Here is a 19,037-nt window from a genome sequence, read left to right on the forward strand (position 1 = left end):
ACTATGTAACTACGTACAGTAAAAGTATTTCTCTTAGTTCCATAAATAAATACCTCCCAAGCACTTCTTTTTTTAGACTGAGTCTCACTTTATCACTCAGGGCACAGAATGCAGTGGCAGGATCTTGGCTTACTGCAAGCTCCACCTGCCAGGCTCAAGCGATTCTCTCACATCACCTTCCCGAGTAGCTGGGACTACAGGTGTGTGTCACCACGCCCGGCTAATTTTCATATTTTTAGTAGAGACAAGCTTCACAATGTTGGCCAGGCTGTTCTCAAACTCTTGGCCTCAAGTGATCTGCCCACTTTGGCCACCCAAAGTGGTGAGATTACAGGAGTGAGCCACTGCTCCCGGCATCAAGCACTTTTTATATCAAATAAATTATTATAAAATATCATATGAATATGGAACACTGTATCACATTGTGATCATCACTTTTGCTCATCTGAATTAAACGTCAAAGTTAATATAACAGCCTCCAAAAAGACAGACATTTTAATGTACAGCAAAACTAACCCAATGGGATAGAAATCAGTGTAGTGTATGCCCCTGGGGGACTTGACTGGAAATTGGCATGAAGGAACTTTCTAATGTGACAGAAATGCTCTATCTTCATTGGGGTACTGATGACATCATACAGACATTTGCCAAAACTCATAAAACTAAATGAGATCTGTAAACTGTTCTCTCTGTAATTATACCTCAATTTTTTTCTTTTTATGGTTTTATAGGTTTATTTTCAGAGTAAAACAATTATACAATTTAAATCCAGGTCCAACAGAATTACTCTGTCAAAGTCAGCAATAATGCCAAAATGCATTCTCACTTCCGGACACTCACCAGTATCATCTGAGTCATCTCCCAGTGAAGCAAAAGGGTCTGATATTTTATTCATATACATCTCTCTCATCTGCAATATAATCTACAATTTGTTGTGGACATATTAACTTTTCCACATCTATATCAGGAATTTCAAACCCAAATTTATTTTCCATGACCATGCTTACTCTCTACTTGGTCTCAACTGTCAAAGCACAGGTCTTTCATAAAATAAGAATTCACGGAGGGCTTCTCTGGGTCAATCTTGTCATAGAGTTTCAAGATATAAAGAAGACAGTCTTTGATTCCCTCTAACATCAAAGGGGACACGTCACTATACTGGCAGCACAACTGTGTAACCTCTACCCAGCACCTGCACAAGCACCAAGCCCACTGCGGAGTAAGCTGCAAAGCCCCAGCCTCATCAGAGTCCCCACAGAGCACAGGCAATGCTGAGCAGTGGGCTGTGGCCAGCATGGGACCCGGGGCATCAGTGCGATGGCCAAGGGCAGGTGGCAGACACAAGCAGATAGGACACAAGCTGCCATGGCTACCCCGACCCAGGATTTCCTACCTCAATTTTTTAAAAAGAAACATAGGAGGCCAGGTCCAGTGACTCACGCCAGTAGTCCCAGCACTTTGGGGGGCCAAGGCAGGCAGATCACTTGAGGTCAGGAGTTCGAGCCAGCCTGGTCAACATGGCAAAACCCCATCTCTAATAAAAATACAAAAATTAGCAACACATGGTGGCACACACTTGTAATCCCAGCTACTTGGGAGGCTGAGGCAGGAGAATCGCTTGAATCCAAGAGACAAAGGATGCAGCGAGCAGACATCACACCACCACTGCATTCCAGCCTGAGCAACAGCGTGAGTGAGACTCCGTCTCAAAAAGAAAAAAAAAAAAGATGGTGAGAGCAGGGGGGCCACACAGAGCAATTCCTGTCAAGAAGTTGACAAATGGAATCAAATGATGTTCAAATACAATTTCAAATATTATGTAGTATTTAATAACTGTTTTTAAAATCCTTACATTGTTAAAAAAAAAAAAATTCCAGTATTTTTTCCATATGCTTGTAACCTATGCCAAAGAAAACCAGTGAACTGCAGCCCTCTGATTAGAAAATTCTACTCTAAGCTATATAGCTGTCCATCTCAAATAATCTGCTATTCATTTCCTCTCAACAACCTAATTGAGAAAAATATTTCTGAATAACTGAACTGTTGAAGGATCTCATTTTCATCCTTAGTTTGAAATAAGCCATTAAAAAAGCAAGATACTTCGGTCATGAATGCTTTGTACCTCCATAACCCATTACAAACACCAAGTTAAACTGTCAAGCTACACCTCACAGTTTCTTGAAAAGGAGTTACAACATCAGCCGGACATGGTGGTGCATGCCTGTAGTCACAGGTACTTGGAAAGCTGACACGGGAGAATCGCTTGAGCCCAAGAGTTTGAGACCAGCCTGGGCAACATAGCAAGACCCTGTCTCAAACAAACAAAAAAAGACTTACAACATCATGACATCTGTTACCATATTCTACAGAGATATTAAGAACATTGCCTTACAGGAAGTGTTTAAAAAGGTCTGCTTCTTTGATATAACTAGTATGTTTTCTCCTCAAGGATCTTGAAAGTACATAGGAGACTGCATTTCCTTTTATGCTCTAGCCAGCGAAAAGCTCAAAAACTAATTTAAGATGGAACCAACTAAATTATGCTTGTCTTTATAGCCTGAATATCTCCATTCTGTTTTTCTACCCTTATTTCACCCCATTCATGTAAACTATTGGGTTAAGATTCTGAGGTGTGTCACTGAGTCTCAACCACATATATTTTATGTATTTAGCACTTCGCAGTGACTTAAAAGTAATTTCAAAAGGGCATAAATAAGTGGTGTAACTTCACTGTGAATTACATAATAAGACCAGTAGAAGTAATCATTTTTACAATGGTGGCCAACCTTAAAGATAAAAAGTAAGATTTTGAGAATTTAAGACTGTCACATTGGGAAATGGCAAACTTTTAAAACTACAAATCTACCTCTAGCAGAGTTAAACCACTCATAAATAAGTTTAAGGTTGGTCATAAGAACATTTGTTCACTGGGTTGTCTTACAACTCCTGGGCCTTGTCTGAAAACTAAGAACATCTCAAAACAGAAAGGAAATTATTCAAGTCTGTTTTTAGGCTAGAGGTGGTTTTTTACTTTATCTTTACCCGGGCTCCTTCTACTGATAAAAAAATAAAACTATGGAATTATACGGGCAAATTTTATTAACAAAAGAAATGATATTTTAAAAACACTTTAAAATCAACATTTTAGAAAGTATAGATTAAAAACTGACTTTACTATAGACACAAAACGAAATAAACATCTGTGAACTGAAAATTCAAATATTCCAATTTTATATGTGGCATATGCCATTTCAACATACAAAATTACTTTTCAGTGTTAATCCTTCGATGTAAGAAGGGTTAAATCTTTTGAAATCATTTTAAATATTTTAAATAATTTCTTGGTAATGTAATGTTTACCTGTATCTGTTCTGCTGTCCATTGGTCTAGGTTGACTGATTTGACCCTGGATATATGAACCCCAAGATTTCTATGAATTCCAGCACATCTGATGCAAATAAACACACCAATATTCCAGGAAGCCCATCGAGGACCTAATTTAGAAGAAGAAACCACACACACACAAAAAAAGCAAATATTAAAAACTAAAATAAACATAACAGCATATTAGAAGCATTTTCGGTTTTATATAATTATAATGGAAGCTTACAGAAGTCACATGCTCAAATTTCCAAACAGTACTGGCAGCAGTCTGCTACATGTGTCTTGGCAATCTTCAAGAACCTTACTGATTTTACTCATTTTGCTTTCCTAGAAACTTCCCCTCCATTCTAAGATTTTAAAACTAATTTATAAAAACAGCTTCTTCACTTAGCATAGTTGAATCAAGAATAGTAATACCCTACTGTAAAAATAATTTATTTATTAAATGCATAAGATATGCTCACAAGATTAACAACAAATAAAAATCAAAGACATTTCAAAAATTAAATGTAGAAATTAATAAGAAAAAGACAACCAGTCCAATAGAAAATAAGCAAAAAGATATGAATGAACAATTCACAGAAGAAATCTATGGCCAATAAGCATGAAAATATGCACAGTCTCACTGGTAATTAGTGAAAGTGCTTTTTAACTCGACAGTTACTTCCATTTTGCACCCAACATACAGGAAAAAAAAATTTTTAACTACTAGTACTAAGTGTTGGCAAGAAGGGGAAACAAAGACAAATTCAAAAAGCCTTGTATCACCATGGCTAAATCTCAAATATAACACTGACATTAAAAAAGGTTACAGATAAGTGTACACAGTGTGAAACCATTTACATAAGTCGAAAAATGTGCAAAATAATAGCATACTGCATATTAATTAAATGTATCCACAAATTTCATGAAACTGAGTCAGGTAACTTGGTGGTGAGGAAAGCGGATGTGATCAGGGAAAAGTTCACTGTGGGCTTGAAGAGCACACTGAATTGCTAAGCGGTATGGCAAGAATACAAATTTTTGTTTCAGTAACATATAACAGGCATATATGAACTGAGGTGTGCTACAAAATGTTAGTTCTTCAGCTCATGGTCAAAAAGTTGTGAAAAACACTGCCAAGAAACTCACATATGAATACAAGAATACAAGTCTTAGCTGTACAATTCTTCATACCTTTGAATATATTCTTTCACAATATTTTTTAAAATTTCTGAAGATTATTTTCACATATTGCTTGTAAAATTAATAAAGTAAAAATGGAAAAATAAAAGTAATATCTGCAAAATAGGCCAAATATTCAGAATCATATTCCTAACAGACTTCTATAAATTATTTGATTATGAAAAATGTACGTATATGGTAAGAGATATCAATAAAAATCAAGCAGCTGGACACAGTGGTTCACGCCTTTAATTCCAGCACTTTGGGAGGCCAAGGCAGGTGGATCATTTGAGGTCAGGAGTTCGAGACCAGCCTGGCCAACATGGAGAAACCCTGTCTCTACTAAAAATACAAAAAGTAGCCAGGCATGGTGGCAGGTGCCTGTAATCCCAGCTACTCAGGAGGCTGAGGCAAGAGAATCATTCGAACCCTGGAGGCAGAGATTGCAGTGAGTCAAGATCTCGCCACTCTACTCCAACCTGGGTGACAGAGCGAGACTCCGTCTCAAAAAAAAAATAAAAATAAAAATAAAATAAAGCTTTTTCTAAACGTAGCCTTCTGTTTTAAGTACATGCTGTTTATCTAAAGGTGACACTGCTCTACAAAACAACATTAAAGCTAATAATTACAATATACTAAAACTAAAAGTAATGCCTCCCCAAATTCTTTAATTACACAGCAGGAAGATTATGCACATGCAACTTATCCCCAAATATTCTGCTTTTACATTTGAGAAATGACATCCATAAACTGGCAAACATACATCTGGGACATCTATGACTACTCTAAACAGAGCTGCCTCTCCCAATTACTTTCCACTCTGTCTCATCATTTCTAACACAACAATTTACAACATAACAATGTTTTGAAGCTTACACATTAAGGTAAATAGTTACAGAGTAATAGCTGGAGGGTTTAATTATTTTTAGCAAGTAAGTCTCAAACTAAGAAAGGTTAAAGAGACACACAGTGGGCCGGAAACAGTGGCTCACACCTGTAATCCCTGCACTTTGGGAAACCAAGGTGGGAGGATAACTTGAGGCCAGGAGTTTGAGACCAGCCCAGGTAACATAGTGAAACCACAGTGGTCTCTAATAAAAATTAAAAACTACACACCACACGTAGTGGTGAGTGCCTGCAGGTCTAACTACTTGGGAGGCTGAGGCAGAAGGATCGCTTGAGCCCAGGAGTTCAAAGTCCCTTTGAGCTATGATGGTACCACTGCACTCTAGTCAGAAAAAAAGGGGGATGGCAGGGTGAAGGGAGAGAGAAGGGAAGGAGAAATGTACAGTGAATTCTAGATCAGTGTCTCTCAAACCCTAATGTGCATGCACATCAACTGGAAATATTATGAAAACTTTAATTCTGTGGCCCCCAGAGTAGCTCCTAAGGTTCTGCATCCTAACGAGTTCCCAGTGATGCCCATGCTGCCATCCACAGTTGACATTTTTGAATAGCAAGGTTCTAGAGCATTCTCCACAATCTTTAACTCAAGCATTCAACACACTTTCTGATTTGTTTTATATAACTAATGTAATTATGGGACTGATAAATGTGGCAGCAGTAAGAATGGAAACGAACAAATATGAAATCACCAGGAAGAACTGACAGGGCTTACTCATAGAAAACATAATAGCAAATGAGAAGGTAGAGGCCAAAATGCAAGTTCTGCACCTAGGATATAAAGCATGAGGGTACTTGTGGAGTCAGAAAACTGTAGGTGATTCAATGAATGCTTTAAATGATAGTGATATACCAAGATGAAAATGTCTGGCAGGTGATTTAGAATACAGGACTAAAGTTCAAACTGGATGCATACACACACACACACACACACACACACACACACACACACACACACACCTTCTTTTAAGATGAGAGTTGCAGTACCAAGAACAAAAAGAGCAAAAAAGCAGAGTACTAACTCTTAGGGAGAAAATGAAAGGCAGTAAAAGTAGAGATTGAGGTCGTTACAAAGAAAAGCTGTTTTCAAAAACAGGGGGGTGGGGGGATGTTCAATAGTATCAAGTGTTCCAAAGAAGAGTAACTGGGCTAAGAAAGAACATCTGGATGTGGTAACCGAGGCTGAAAAATAATAGGTAACCTCAGAGATTAGGCAGAGCAAAAGGGAGGAAGCTCATCCACTCTGAATTCATTATCAGAGTAAGAGAGAGAAAGATAATTCACCCAATCTGAATTCCATTACCAGTTTACACTCTCGCACCATTTCAGTTTCCAACTCTAAACCTTTAAGTTTCCTGTTTTCCTCTATATTAGATTATAGGAAATATTTATCTCCTGTAAATGTCTACACTCATAACAGCATGTTACACAGAATGTGCCACAATATGCATCTACTCTTTTTTCATTTGCAATTAGTTCTGTCTCCTAAAGTACATGGTAAAGTTCTCACTGGGAAGACTCTTGTATCACCTTCTGTATCACCTATAGTAAGGGAATCAACTCTATAATTTAAAAAATCTGCTAGGTCTGATGACTCAGTCAAATACTCAAATGTTTTGATTTCTGGAACAATTGATCTACTATTTTTAAAAATGGAAATAAATCTGAAAACTATGGCAAAAATCACTATCTTTAATATCAATTTTCCCATTCTTCCTTTAAGTAATAAAGGCTTCTGAATTTTAGCTAGAAACGTGGCTGTCCTGACAGGAAGACTATATTTCTCAGCCTCTCCTGTAGAATGTAAACAGAAATGATATATTTTGCCATTAACCACACTGGGCCTGTGTTCTCCTGGCCTCTTCCTCTTTTCCATTTGCTGGGAAACAATAAGGAATGAACCTGCTACCCTGGATCCAGTTACAAAACCCCCATGGTGAAGATGACAGAAATACTCTACCAATACTGGACAGTTCGTGTCCAGACCAATGTGAAGGAGAAATAAACTTCTATCCTGTTTAAGCCACTTTTTTTTCCCCCTTTAAGACAGGGTCTCGCTCTATTGCCCAGGCTAGAATGCAGTGGTGAAGATCTTGGCTCACTGAAATCTCTGCCTCCCAGGCTCAAGTGATCCTCCCACCTCAGCCTCACAAGTAGCTAGAACTACAGGCACATAACAACACCACGCCCAGCTAATTTTTGTATTTTTTGTAGAGACAGGATTTCACCATGGTGTCCAGGCTGTTCTCAAACTTCTGGGTTCAAGCAATCCACCTGCCTCAGTTTCTCAAACTGCTGGGATTACAGGTATGAGCCACTGCACACTGTCAGTGTGAATTACATTTGAATGTTGGTAGCAGCAAACAGAACACACAAGAGATTTAACAATCCCTGATTTTAGAGCCCAAATTCTAAGAGGGGTTAAAGAATAATAAAAGCCTTTTTCATCAAATGTGAGTTTTCTAGATCCAATTTAAATCACCAGTTATCCATTATGTGTCTATTTTGACCAAAATATTAAACAAAGATGACAAAACACAAATCCTGTCTTCAAGGAGCTTGAACTCTAATAATCATATAATGGTTATAGTAATAAGTACAAATGACAGAGGAACATAGAAGAGGTAAGAATGAATGTCGGCCAACAATATTGATGCAGCCTTTGTAGAGACAGTGGCGTTTGATGTGATTATTATGTGGGCTTGGCACAGTGGTTCACGCCTACAATCCCAGCACTTTGGGAGGCCAAGGTGGGCAGATAACTTGAGGCCAGGAATTCAAGACCAGCCTGGCCAACATGGCAAAACTCCATCTCTACTAAAAACACAAAAATTAGCTGGGGGTGGTGGTACATGCCTGCAGTACCAGCTACTCAGGAGGCTGAGGTGTGAGAATCGCTTGAACCCTGGAAGGCAGAGGTTGCAGTGAGCCGAGATCCTGCCACTGCACTCCAGCCTGGGCAACAGAGGGAGAACCTGTCTTTAAAAAAAAAAAAAAAAAAAAACCCTCAAGTTACAGCAGGTAAAGTCTGGACACGATATAAGAACAAGGTAGAACAAGGTACATTCTTGGTAAAATGAACAGTGCCCTCCCATTGTGAAGAGTTTCAGCTATACTGTAATAGACAGCCAAAAAATATAACATTGCAGTACCTGATGACTGCTTTTTATTTAAATGCTAATTCAAATTTAAATTTTGACATACATATACACACACACATATATACATACACATACCTCTGAAATTTGTATAGTACTACATGACTACTAACTTTCAGATAAAAATGACAGTTTTAAGCTATGGAAACCCTGCAGAGAGTGGAAATATTAGGCTGACTGATAAATCATTATTAAGTATAAATAATGTAAAAGACATTACATGTCTAAAAAACGAACAGGAATTTTATTGAGATCTCAATACACTTGCCTTGTAGCTTTCATATGATTTGAGAAGTAAGATAAAACCACTATGTGCTCTTCTGAGAAGAAATTTCTCTTCAGTTTCTGATAACCATGATGAACTAGCAAACAGAAAAGCTTTCTTAAATATTTTTTATAAAGCAAATATGATGAGGAACAAAGAATTTAATGCTAACAGTAATTTCCTTTTAAGACTTATTCTATAAAGCCTTCTCCAATGCCTCAAGAGCAATTTTTAAATAACATTTATCACAATGATTTACAGTTAATTGTTTTATCTGTCTTTTCTGAAAAACAGTGATCTCTTTGAGAATAGGGACTTCATTTTATTGATCTCTGTATGTTCTGTACCCAGCACAAGGTATGGTACAAAAATTTAAGCAGTCTCTAGCTTACAAAGGATGAGCTAAGACCTTGAGCCATCTGGGTTACTACTGCCAAAACAGCTAAGGGAGTATTTTTAGAGGAAACTACCATCTTACTAAATAAATACGACATTATTCATCATATTTCCAAATACACTGTCTGGTTTAATCCTAACAAATATGCAAGGTGGGTAATATTACCACCCCATTTTAAAGATTGAGAAACTTAGGCCCAAAACATAAAGAAAAAATGGAGAGAGCCAGCTGAGACCATGACAGAGGTGAATCTCCAAATGCAACTGTGAATACTGTGTCTCCTACTACGGTAATTCCACCATTCCAAACGAAATTCCTTTATACTGGCGGGCTGATTTTACTCTACTTTGTCAGCTTTTTGAAATGCCAAGTCACTTCCGTTGAGGCTAATGATACAGGTTTAAAGATGCAAATTATTTCTTCATCTCTCCAGAAGTATCAATCCTTCTAAAATTATTATAAGTTTGTTTTATTTCTTTCCTCATAATACCCAAGATTAAAAGAAGTAAGAATTGGATTTGGTTTGGTTTTATTCATTGGAGAGGGAAACTGCAAAGGGTAGAGAATTTTGCCCAAGGAGGAACAGAAGAGGAGGGCAAAATCAACTGAGATGTAAACGTTAATTCTTAAGGCAGCATCATAGTAGTGGATGCCCAGGGAAAGAGACACACACCAAACAAGCATAAGGATCTCAAAGAGAAACTATGTATGTGAAAATATTATCCAGGATCAGGCAGGAAACAAGGAACAAATCCTTCTCTTTCCATACCACAAAGCCCTTTGTTCTTTACCCAAGAGCACTGACTAGCCCTTCACTGCTCATGGTCAGCTATACTATGGGCTGGGTATGTTTGCGAACTACCAGGAAAACCAAGAAACAAGTCATAAAAACATGTTTTCCTTCATGCCTGTAATCCCAGCACTTTGGGAGGCCGAGGCGGGTGGATCACAAGGTCAGGAGCTCGAGACCATTCTGGCTAACACGGTGAAACCCAGTCTCTACTAAAAATACAAAAAATTAGCCGGGCATGGTGGTGGGCACCTGTAGTCCCAGCTACTAGGCAGGCTGAGGCAGGAGAATGGTGTGAACCTGGGAGGCGGAGCTTGCAGTGTGCTAAGATCAAGTCACTGCACTCCAGCCTGGGTGACAGAGGGAGACTCTATCTCAAAAAAAACAAAAACAAAAACAAAAACAAAAACGTTTTCCACTTATAAACAACTTAACAGCAAACCTGCAAAAGAACCTGGAGCAGTGGATGGAGGAAGATTAGGAGTAACTGCAAACAGGCAGGAGGGATCTTTTTCAAGTGATGACAGCATTCTAAAATTCTACTGTGATGAGGGTTGTGAAACTCTGTTAACATACTAAAAACCACTGAATTATATACACTTAAAATAAGAGAATTTTACAGTATGTAATTACATAATAAAGCTTTTTAAAAAAAAAGTGTATGCATTTATTTAAACTTAGAAATATCATATATTTCTTCCTTTTATTGCTTTTTTCCTTATTTTACCAAAAAAGAAAGAATGGCAGCCAGTACTATAACTACCAGGTTGAAGTGAAAAAAAACACTGGTTGGCCAGGCATGGTGGCTCACACCTGTAATACCAGCACTTTGGGAAGCTGAGAAGGGCGGATCACAAGGTCAGGAGATCGAGACCATCCTGGCTAACACGGTGAAATCCTATCTCTACTAAAAATACAAAAAAGTTAGCCAGGCTTGGTGGCAGGTGCCTGTAGTCCCAGCTACTCAGGAGGCTGAGGCAGGAGAATGGTGTGAACTCGGGAGGCAGAGCTTGCAGTGAGCCAAGATCACACCACTGCACTCTAGCCTGCGTGACAGAGTGAGACTCAGTCTTAAATAAAAAAAAAAAAAGACAACAACAAAACACTGGTTAATTTAGGATATGGAGTCTGAGCAAATACACAGAAATGTCAGCTAAGAAGCCACTGACTCAGATGCTATCATATTTAAAAGATTTCACATTTCAACCCAAAAGTTTAAATAGAATTTTCATAAATAGTATTCGGACAAAAGTTATTTTACATTTCCAAAAGGTTTCTCCTAGCAAATACACTCAATAGAATGGGACTTTTTTAATATTATATTTTATTATATAATATTTTATTAAGGAAACAAATGTTCTTTAAAATATTCCTTTTTAAGTAATCTTAAAGCTACTAACATATTTTGCTATGACCTAGTCACCCGTGGTTATCTATGTCACGTTCACGTTTTCCTGTAAAGAAGCCTTGGCAATGCTAAAAGATGACATGTAGGTATAACATTTTACAACTAAAGTTCCTGCACAACCTTAATAAACTTCAAAAGAGTTACCACATTGCTGATTAGAAGAAAGTTTCCACAGACTATTTAATCAATCATTTCCTAAAATGAAGCATTAATAGAAGGCAAGTGATTGTGATCACTCAAAAAAATAAGTTCACAGAACACTTCCTATCTTGACCAGGCGCGGTGGCTCACGCCTGTAATTCCAGCACTTTGGGAGGCCGAGGCAGGCGGATCACCTAAGGTCAGGAGCTCAAGAACAGCCTGGCCAACATGGTGAAACCCCGTCTCTACTAAAAATACAAAAATTAGCTGGGTGTGTGGCAGGCGTCTGTAGTCCCAGCTACTTAGGAGGCTAAGGCAGAAGAATTGCTTGAACCCAGGAGGCAAAGGTTGCAGTGAGCCAAGATCACAACACTGCACTCCAGCCTGGGTGACACGATTGAAATTCCATCTCAAAAAAAAAAAAAAAAAGAACATTTTCTATCTTTATTTTCTATCTTTAAAAAAAAAAAAAACCTCTCAAATACCCCAGCAAGTACAAACATTACCCGTAAAACTGGATGTAATTAATTCTTCTAAAATTTGTCTGAAACAAGACTGACATTAAATAATAAGAAAACACTTTTTTTTATTAAAAAACAAAATAATTGATATTTAACTCATGGCAATCTTTTTTTTTCCAATATGTTTGGTAAGAAAATTGTGTAGAACCAACCAAACCAATAACATAATAGAAAATAAAACCTTTGAAAGAAAAGTGCTAAAATAAATTATTTTAAAGCTCCCCTACTCAGAAAGACAGCACTTAAGTTGTAGTATTTAAATAATTCCCTCGGAACTGCTATTTTTTTAGGAAAAAAAAAATCTGTCACATTCAGACTCAGAATAGCAGCACATGCATTCACCTCACAAAGATTTACTGAGCGTCTACTACATCAACACACTGTTAAAGGCTCTGGGGATATAGTAGTAAACTAAACAGATAATATCCAGCCATCATGGAACTTATACTCCTATGGAAAACAGTATACAATAGGCAAACATGTGAAAGTAATAGTGTATCAATGTGGTGAATTTTATGGAAAAAATGGATAGGGAGTACAGGTGAGAAAGGGGGAGGGAAAGGTAGTTATCATTTGGTCAGGGAAAGTTCTACTTGACTAGTGATCTGAAGTTGGGGGAACAAACCATGCAGCTATCTGGGGAAAGAGTAATTAAGGTAAAGGGAACAATAAGCACAAAGGCCTTGAAGAATGATACGGTTTCTTCACGTTTGCATTGAGGCATTCCTTAAGAAATGTTTAATGCATGTTTAAGAAATATCAAGGAAAGCCTGGTGCAATGGCATGTGCTTATAGTCCCAGCTACCTGGGAGGCTAAGGCAGAAGGGATGCGCGAGCCCAGGAATTCAAGGCTGCAGTGCTGGAGTCACTGCACTCCAGCCTGGGCAGTAAAACAAGACCCAATCTCTAAAAAATAAAAAGAAATACTGGGCAATAAAACAAGACCCAACTCTAAAAAATAAAAATACCAAGGAGGGTCCAAACAAACAAACAAAAGAGTCTATAAAGGGCCACTTTTACATCCCTATAAAATATAATAAAAGTTTACTCAGAAATGTTTTTAAGTGGTTGCTGCCCAAACAACCAACCTATTCCGTAAGAATAAAACAGCACGATCAGCACTGCTGGGGATAGGCCCCCAAATCTGGCCATAAACTGGCCCCAAAACTGGCCATAAACAAAATCTCTGCAGCACTGTGACATGTTTGTGATGGCCATGACGCCCCATGCTGAAGGTTGTGGGTTTACCAGAATGAGGGCAAGGAACACTTAGCCCACCCACTGTGGAAAAAACCACTTAAAGGCATTCCTGAACCACAAACAAGAGCATGAGCGATCTGTGCCTTAAGGACATGCTCCTGCTGCAGATAACTAGCCAGAGCCCATCCCTTTATTTCAGCCCATCCCTTTGTTTCCAGTAAGGAATACTTTTAGTTAATCTATAATCTATAGAAACAATGCTTATCACTGGCTGTCAATAAATATGTGGGTAAATCTCTGTTTGGGGCTCTCAGCTCTGAAAGCTGTGAGTCCCCTGATTTCCCACTCCACACGCTATATTTCTGTGTGTGTCTTTAATTCCTCTAGCGCCGCTGGGTTAGGGTCTCCCTGACCAAGCTGGTCTCGGCACAGTACATACACATAGTTCTATCATTTTTAAATCAGTGCTCAGCACATGCTTAGTAAGTATGAAAGAAAGACAAGAAAGAAAGGATTAAAGCTAAGTGAGGAAAACAATGCTAGGATTCCTCCAAAGGATGTTCTGGGCATGCGCTACTGTTCTGTCAGGCACTGGAAAGGGTCAAATGGCAAAAATAAAAATAATTTGCTCTCTACTACTCCCTACTCTCCCTAAAATTCAAAGTCAAATTGTAGGATATAGCGTAGGCAAATATATTAACAGAGACTCCCGGCCATTAATTATCTCAGAAGGCAACCTCTTTACAAATGCTCTAATTTCAATCTAACAGTATGCTTTATTTATGTGGCACTGCCCTTCCTTAGTACTTGTAGAGCTTGACAAATTTGTTGTCCCTGACATTACTGGGACAATTGATGAAATGTAAGTTCTATAGATATCAATGATAATTTCCTGATTTTAATAAATGTACTGTCATCATGTAAAGTCTTTGTTATTAGGAGATGATATGCTTTGGCTGGGTCCTTATCCAAATCTCAACTTGAATTGTATCTCCCAGAATTCCCATGTGTTGCGGGAGGGACCCAGGGCAAGGTAATTGAATCATGGGGGCTGGTCTTTCCCATGCTATTCTTGCTATAGTTAATAAGTCTCATGAAATCTGATGGGTTTATCAGAGGTTCCCACTTTTGCTTCTTCCTCATTTTCTTTTGCTGCCACCATGTAAGAAGCGCCTTTCACTTCCCACCATGATTCTGAGGCCTCTCCAGCCATGTGGAACTCTAAGTCCAATCAAACCACTTTTTCTTCCCAGGCTCAGTTATGTCTTTATCAGCAGCATGAAAACAGACTAATACAGTAAACTGGTACCAGTAGAGCAGGGCGCTACTGAAAAGATACCCAAAAATGTGGAAGCAAATTTGGAACTGGGGAACAGGCAGAGGTTGGAACAGTTTGGAAGGCTCAGAAGACAGTAAAATGTGGGAAAGTTCGGAACCTCCTAGAGACTTGTTGAATGGCTTTGCCCAAAATGCTGATAGCAATACAGACAATACGGTCCAGGCTGTGGTGGTCTCAGATGGAGATGAGGAACTTGTTGGGAACTGGAGTAAGGTGACTCTTGTTATGTTTTAGTAAAGAGATTGGTGGCATTTTGCCCCTGTCCTGGAGGTTTGTGGAACTTTGAACTTGAGAAAGACGATTTAGGGTATCTGGCGGAAAAAATTTCTAAGCAGCAAAGCATTCAAGAGGTGACTTGGGCATTAGTTGTTAAAGGCATTTAGTTTTATAAGGGAAGCAGAGCATAAAAGTCTGGAAAAAATTTTGCAGCCTGACTATGAGACAGAAAAGAAAAACCCATTTCCTAGGGAGAAATTCAAGCCAGTTGCAGCAATTTGCATAAGTAGCAAGGAGCCTAATTTGCATAAGTAGCAAGGAGTCTACAAATCATTTTCATAGAACAAGTCCTTTTCTCTCTAACCTCATACTTTTCTTGCTAATTTCATCTACTACTGTTAAGAGTCCATAAGATATCAAGATATTAATCCCCATGACCATGGAGAAAATGCCTCCAGGCCATGTCAGAGACCTTCACAGCAGCCCCTCCCATCACAGGTGAGGAGGCCCAGGAGGAAAAAGTGGTTTCATGGGCCGGACCTACGGTCCCCATGCTGTGTGCAGCCTAGGGACTTGGTGCCCTATGTCCCAGCCTCTCTGCTCCAGCTGTGGCTGAAAGGGGCCAATGTACAGCTCAGGCTGTGGCTTCAGAGGGTGGAAGCCCCAAACCTTGGCAGCTTCCACGTGGTGTTGAGCCTGCAGGGAAACAGATGTCAAGAACTGAAGTTTGGAAACCTCTGCCTAGGTTTCAGAAGGTGTATGGAAATGCCTAGATGCCCAGGCAAAGTTTGCTGCAGGGGCAGGGTCCTCATGGAGAACCTCTGCTAGGGCCTTGTGGAAGGGAAATGTGGGGTCAGAGCCCCCACTGGGGCACCCTAGTGGGGTCAAAGTCCCTACTGGGGCACCGCCTAGTAGAGCTATGAGAAGAGGGCCACCATCCTCCAGATCCCAGAATGGCAAATCCACTAACAATTTGGGTCATGTGCTGAGAAAAGCCACAGACGCTAAACACCAGCCCGTGAAAGCAGCCGGGAAGGAGGCTGTACCCTGAAAAACCACAGGGGCAGAGGTGCCCAAGACCATGGAAACCCACCTCTTGCATCAGCATGACCTCGATGCAAGACCTGCAGTCCATGGAGATCATTTTGGAGCCTTAAAATTTGACTGCCCTGCTGGATTTCAGACTTGCATGGGCCCTGTAACCCCCTTTGTTTTGGCCAATTTCTCCCATTTGGAACAGCTGTATTTACCCAATACCCGTATCCCCATTGTATCTGGGAAGTAACTACCTTGCTTTTGATTTTATTTTACATGCTCATAGGCAGAAGGGACTTGCCTTGTCTCAGATGAGACTTTGGACTGTGGACTTTTGGGTTAATTCTGAAATGAGTTAAGACTCTGGGGGACTGTTGGGAAAGCAAGATTGGTCTTGAAATGTAAGGACATACAATTTGGCAGGGGCCAGGGGCAGAATGATATGGTTTGGCTGCATCCCCATCCAAATCTCAACTGGACTTGTAACTGCCAGAATTCCCACGTGTTGTAGGAGGGACCCAGGGCAAGGTAATTGAATCATGGGGGCTAGTCTTTCCCACGCTATTCTCATTATAGTTAGTAAGTCTCATGAGATCTGATGGGTTTTGAGGGGTCTCCACTTTTGCTTCTTCATTTTCTCTCGCTGCCACCATGTAAGAAGTGCCTTTTGCCTCCCACCATGATTCTAAGGCCTCCCCAGCCATATGAACTGTAAGTCCAGTTAAACATCTTTTCCCTCCCAGTCTCGGGTATGTCTTAAGCAGCAGTGTGAAAACCGACTAACACAGGAGACAAATGATGAAATATTCAGGGATATAGGAGCATTTTGGTTCTAAGTTCAGAGAGGAAATGTGTGTGTGTGTACACATATATAAAGGGCAAAGAGAATAAATGGGGTAAAATGTTACCATTTGAATCTGGACAGGAGATTCAATGGTGGAAGAGAGTACTGTATTAATACAGTTTCCTTCATTTCATTCTTGCTTCCATTTACAAAAATGAATAAAAAATGAGAACACTTGTAACCATTCAATAAGACAATTATAATAAAAAGAATTTTTTAAAAAATTATCCCTGTATCCACACTATGAAGATCAGTTTCTTCATTTCGAAATATAAATACCACCATCTACTATATTCAGGTAACTGCTATGAGTATCAAAGGACAAAATACATATAATGAAAGCACTCTATAACTACAAATCACTTGCATAGAACAAGTCCTTTTCTCTGTATCCCATACTTTTCCTTGCTAATTTCACCTGCTACTGTTAAGGGTCCATAAGATACCAAACCTTTAACTCCAAAAATCTACATTTCCTTAGTCATGCAATTCCACTGACTATGTTATAAAATCGTTTTTCAAATAATGTTTTATCATAATCGTTTTAAGGAGAAATCACACTTTAAAAATACACATTAATTACTGGATACTTGTCAAGATGAGAAAAACAAGAAAGGACTTTTTAAAATAAGAAAATGTGGCGTATCTCTAGCCTTCATCCCTTCTCCAAGCAACACATTTTTTTTTTTTTTTTTTTTGAGATGGAGTCTTACACTATCACCCAGGCTGGAATGCAGTGGCATGATCTCGGCTCACTGCAACCTCCACTTCCCGGTTCAAGGGATTTTCCTGCCTCAGCCTCCCAAGTAGCTGGGATTACAGGTGCCCGCCACCATGCCCAGCTAATTGTTTGTATTTTTAGTAGAGACAGGGTTGGACCATTTGGCCAGGCCGGTCTCGAACTCCTGACCTTGTGATTCGCCCACCTTGGCCTCCCAAAGTGCTGGGATTATAGGTATGAGCCACTGTGCTCAGCCCCAAGCATCACATTCTTATAACCAACTTGGATAATGCCAATTAAACATATCCAAGATGGAATTCATATCCAAGATGGAATTCATTTCTCCATTCAGCCCTTCCCTCTCTCTTCCTCCCTCCAACATTGCTTTTCCACACTCCCCCAACTTAGTTGGTGATGTAAGGGGAGAAATAAGAATGTCATTCTTGCTCCTCTCTTTCTTTCATTATCCTTAACCATTTAATCAAGCAAATATCTTGATTATTTTATCTTCTCTTTTCAAATTCATGACTTTACCCTCATCCCAGCTGGACCTCTGCCCCAATTCAGGATCTCATTAGCTACAATGTCCTCCTAGTTCCAAACACTGCTTCTCAGATTCATTAACCCATCAGATAAAATTAAATTTAATATGCATACGTACACATGTGTGCATGCCTGGTTACCAGTAAACAATACAATTTTTTAAGTCAGAAGGGGAAAAAAAACACCAAAAAAATTGGAAGGGGAGCTTGTGGAGCTTGTGGGGAGGAGGGAATAATAATAAAATAGTCATTTTATTTTAGTCATTGCTGCTATAAAAATCTGCTCTGTGAAAACCGTCATGTGACAATTCATCTAACTTTTTCCTTTCCTAATGAACAGCACTAAAATAGACATATAATATAAACTTCCTGAATTCCATATATTATTTTCTCATCCTCGAGTATTTAATCTTCTAAGAGAATATACCCAGGAAAAATAAGAATCAATTCTTAAATATGCCACGCTAGTAAAACGTATTGTTTTTTTAAATACTCCTGGTTTCTATCTGAATGGCATAACCAGAAACAAAACCACCTAAAAATGTGATCTGAAAATGTGTTAGCAGTGACATCAGCAAGATGATGGAAAAGGAAGCCCGTGGCTTTACTTTCTCCCACAGAAGCACTGAATAAACATCTATACACAGATCAATTTCCTCTGAGAGAAAGCCAGAAACTGGCTGAGTCTCCTATACATGGGACAACTGAGAAAACATCCACATCCAAACAGGTAGAGAAAGTTTAGACACACTTGCACACAAACCCCTCCCTGCGCACTCTGCCAAACAATCACGAAGGAATCCCCAACACCCAGCTTCTAACTAAGGAGTGAAGGGTTGGAACACGCATATAGTGACCCAACTTTTGCAGTTCTCTTAGAGGATCTGGTTCCTAAATCACCTAGCTCTAAGAGCAACAGGGTCTTGGTATTCATGAGTTTTTCTGAACTGTGGACAACAAAAGACAGTGCAGCCTAAATAAGTGTGCAGGCATCTGCCACAGATCCTCT

The 19,037-nt window shown here is 39.2% G+C and overlaps 1 protein-coding gene across 7 annotated transcripts in view; it reads right to left on the reverse strand.

Moving 5' to 3' along the window:
• LOC105479478 (small ArfGAP 1) overlaps window positions 1-19,037 on the reverse strand; it is a 191,570-nt gene that overhangs the window by 118,896 nt on the left and 53,637 nt on the right. For 6 of the 7 annotated variants that reach the window (XM_071096884.1, XM_071096881.1, XM_071096885.1 and 3 more), the window contains exon 2: window positions 3,361-3,494. The exons of the other annotated variant lie outside the window; for it this stretch is intronic. In XM_071096884.1, coding sequence (XP_070952985.1) covers window positions 3,361-3,494 — 134 coding nt within the window. The remainder of the gene's footprint in view (window positions 1-3,360; window positions 3,495-19,037) is intronic. 7 annotated transcript variants of the gene reach the window in all.

This window comes from Macaca nemestrina, chromosome 5 (genome assembly GCF_043159975.1).
Source record: "Macaca nemestrina isolate mMacNem1 chromosome 5, mMacNem.hap1, whole genome shotgun sequence".
NCBI classification, from domain to species: Eukaryota; Metazoa; Chordata; class Mammalia; order Primates; family Cercopithecidae; genus Macaca; species Macaca nemestrina.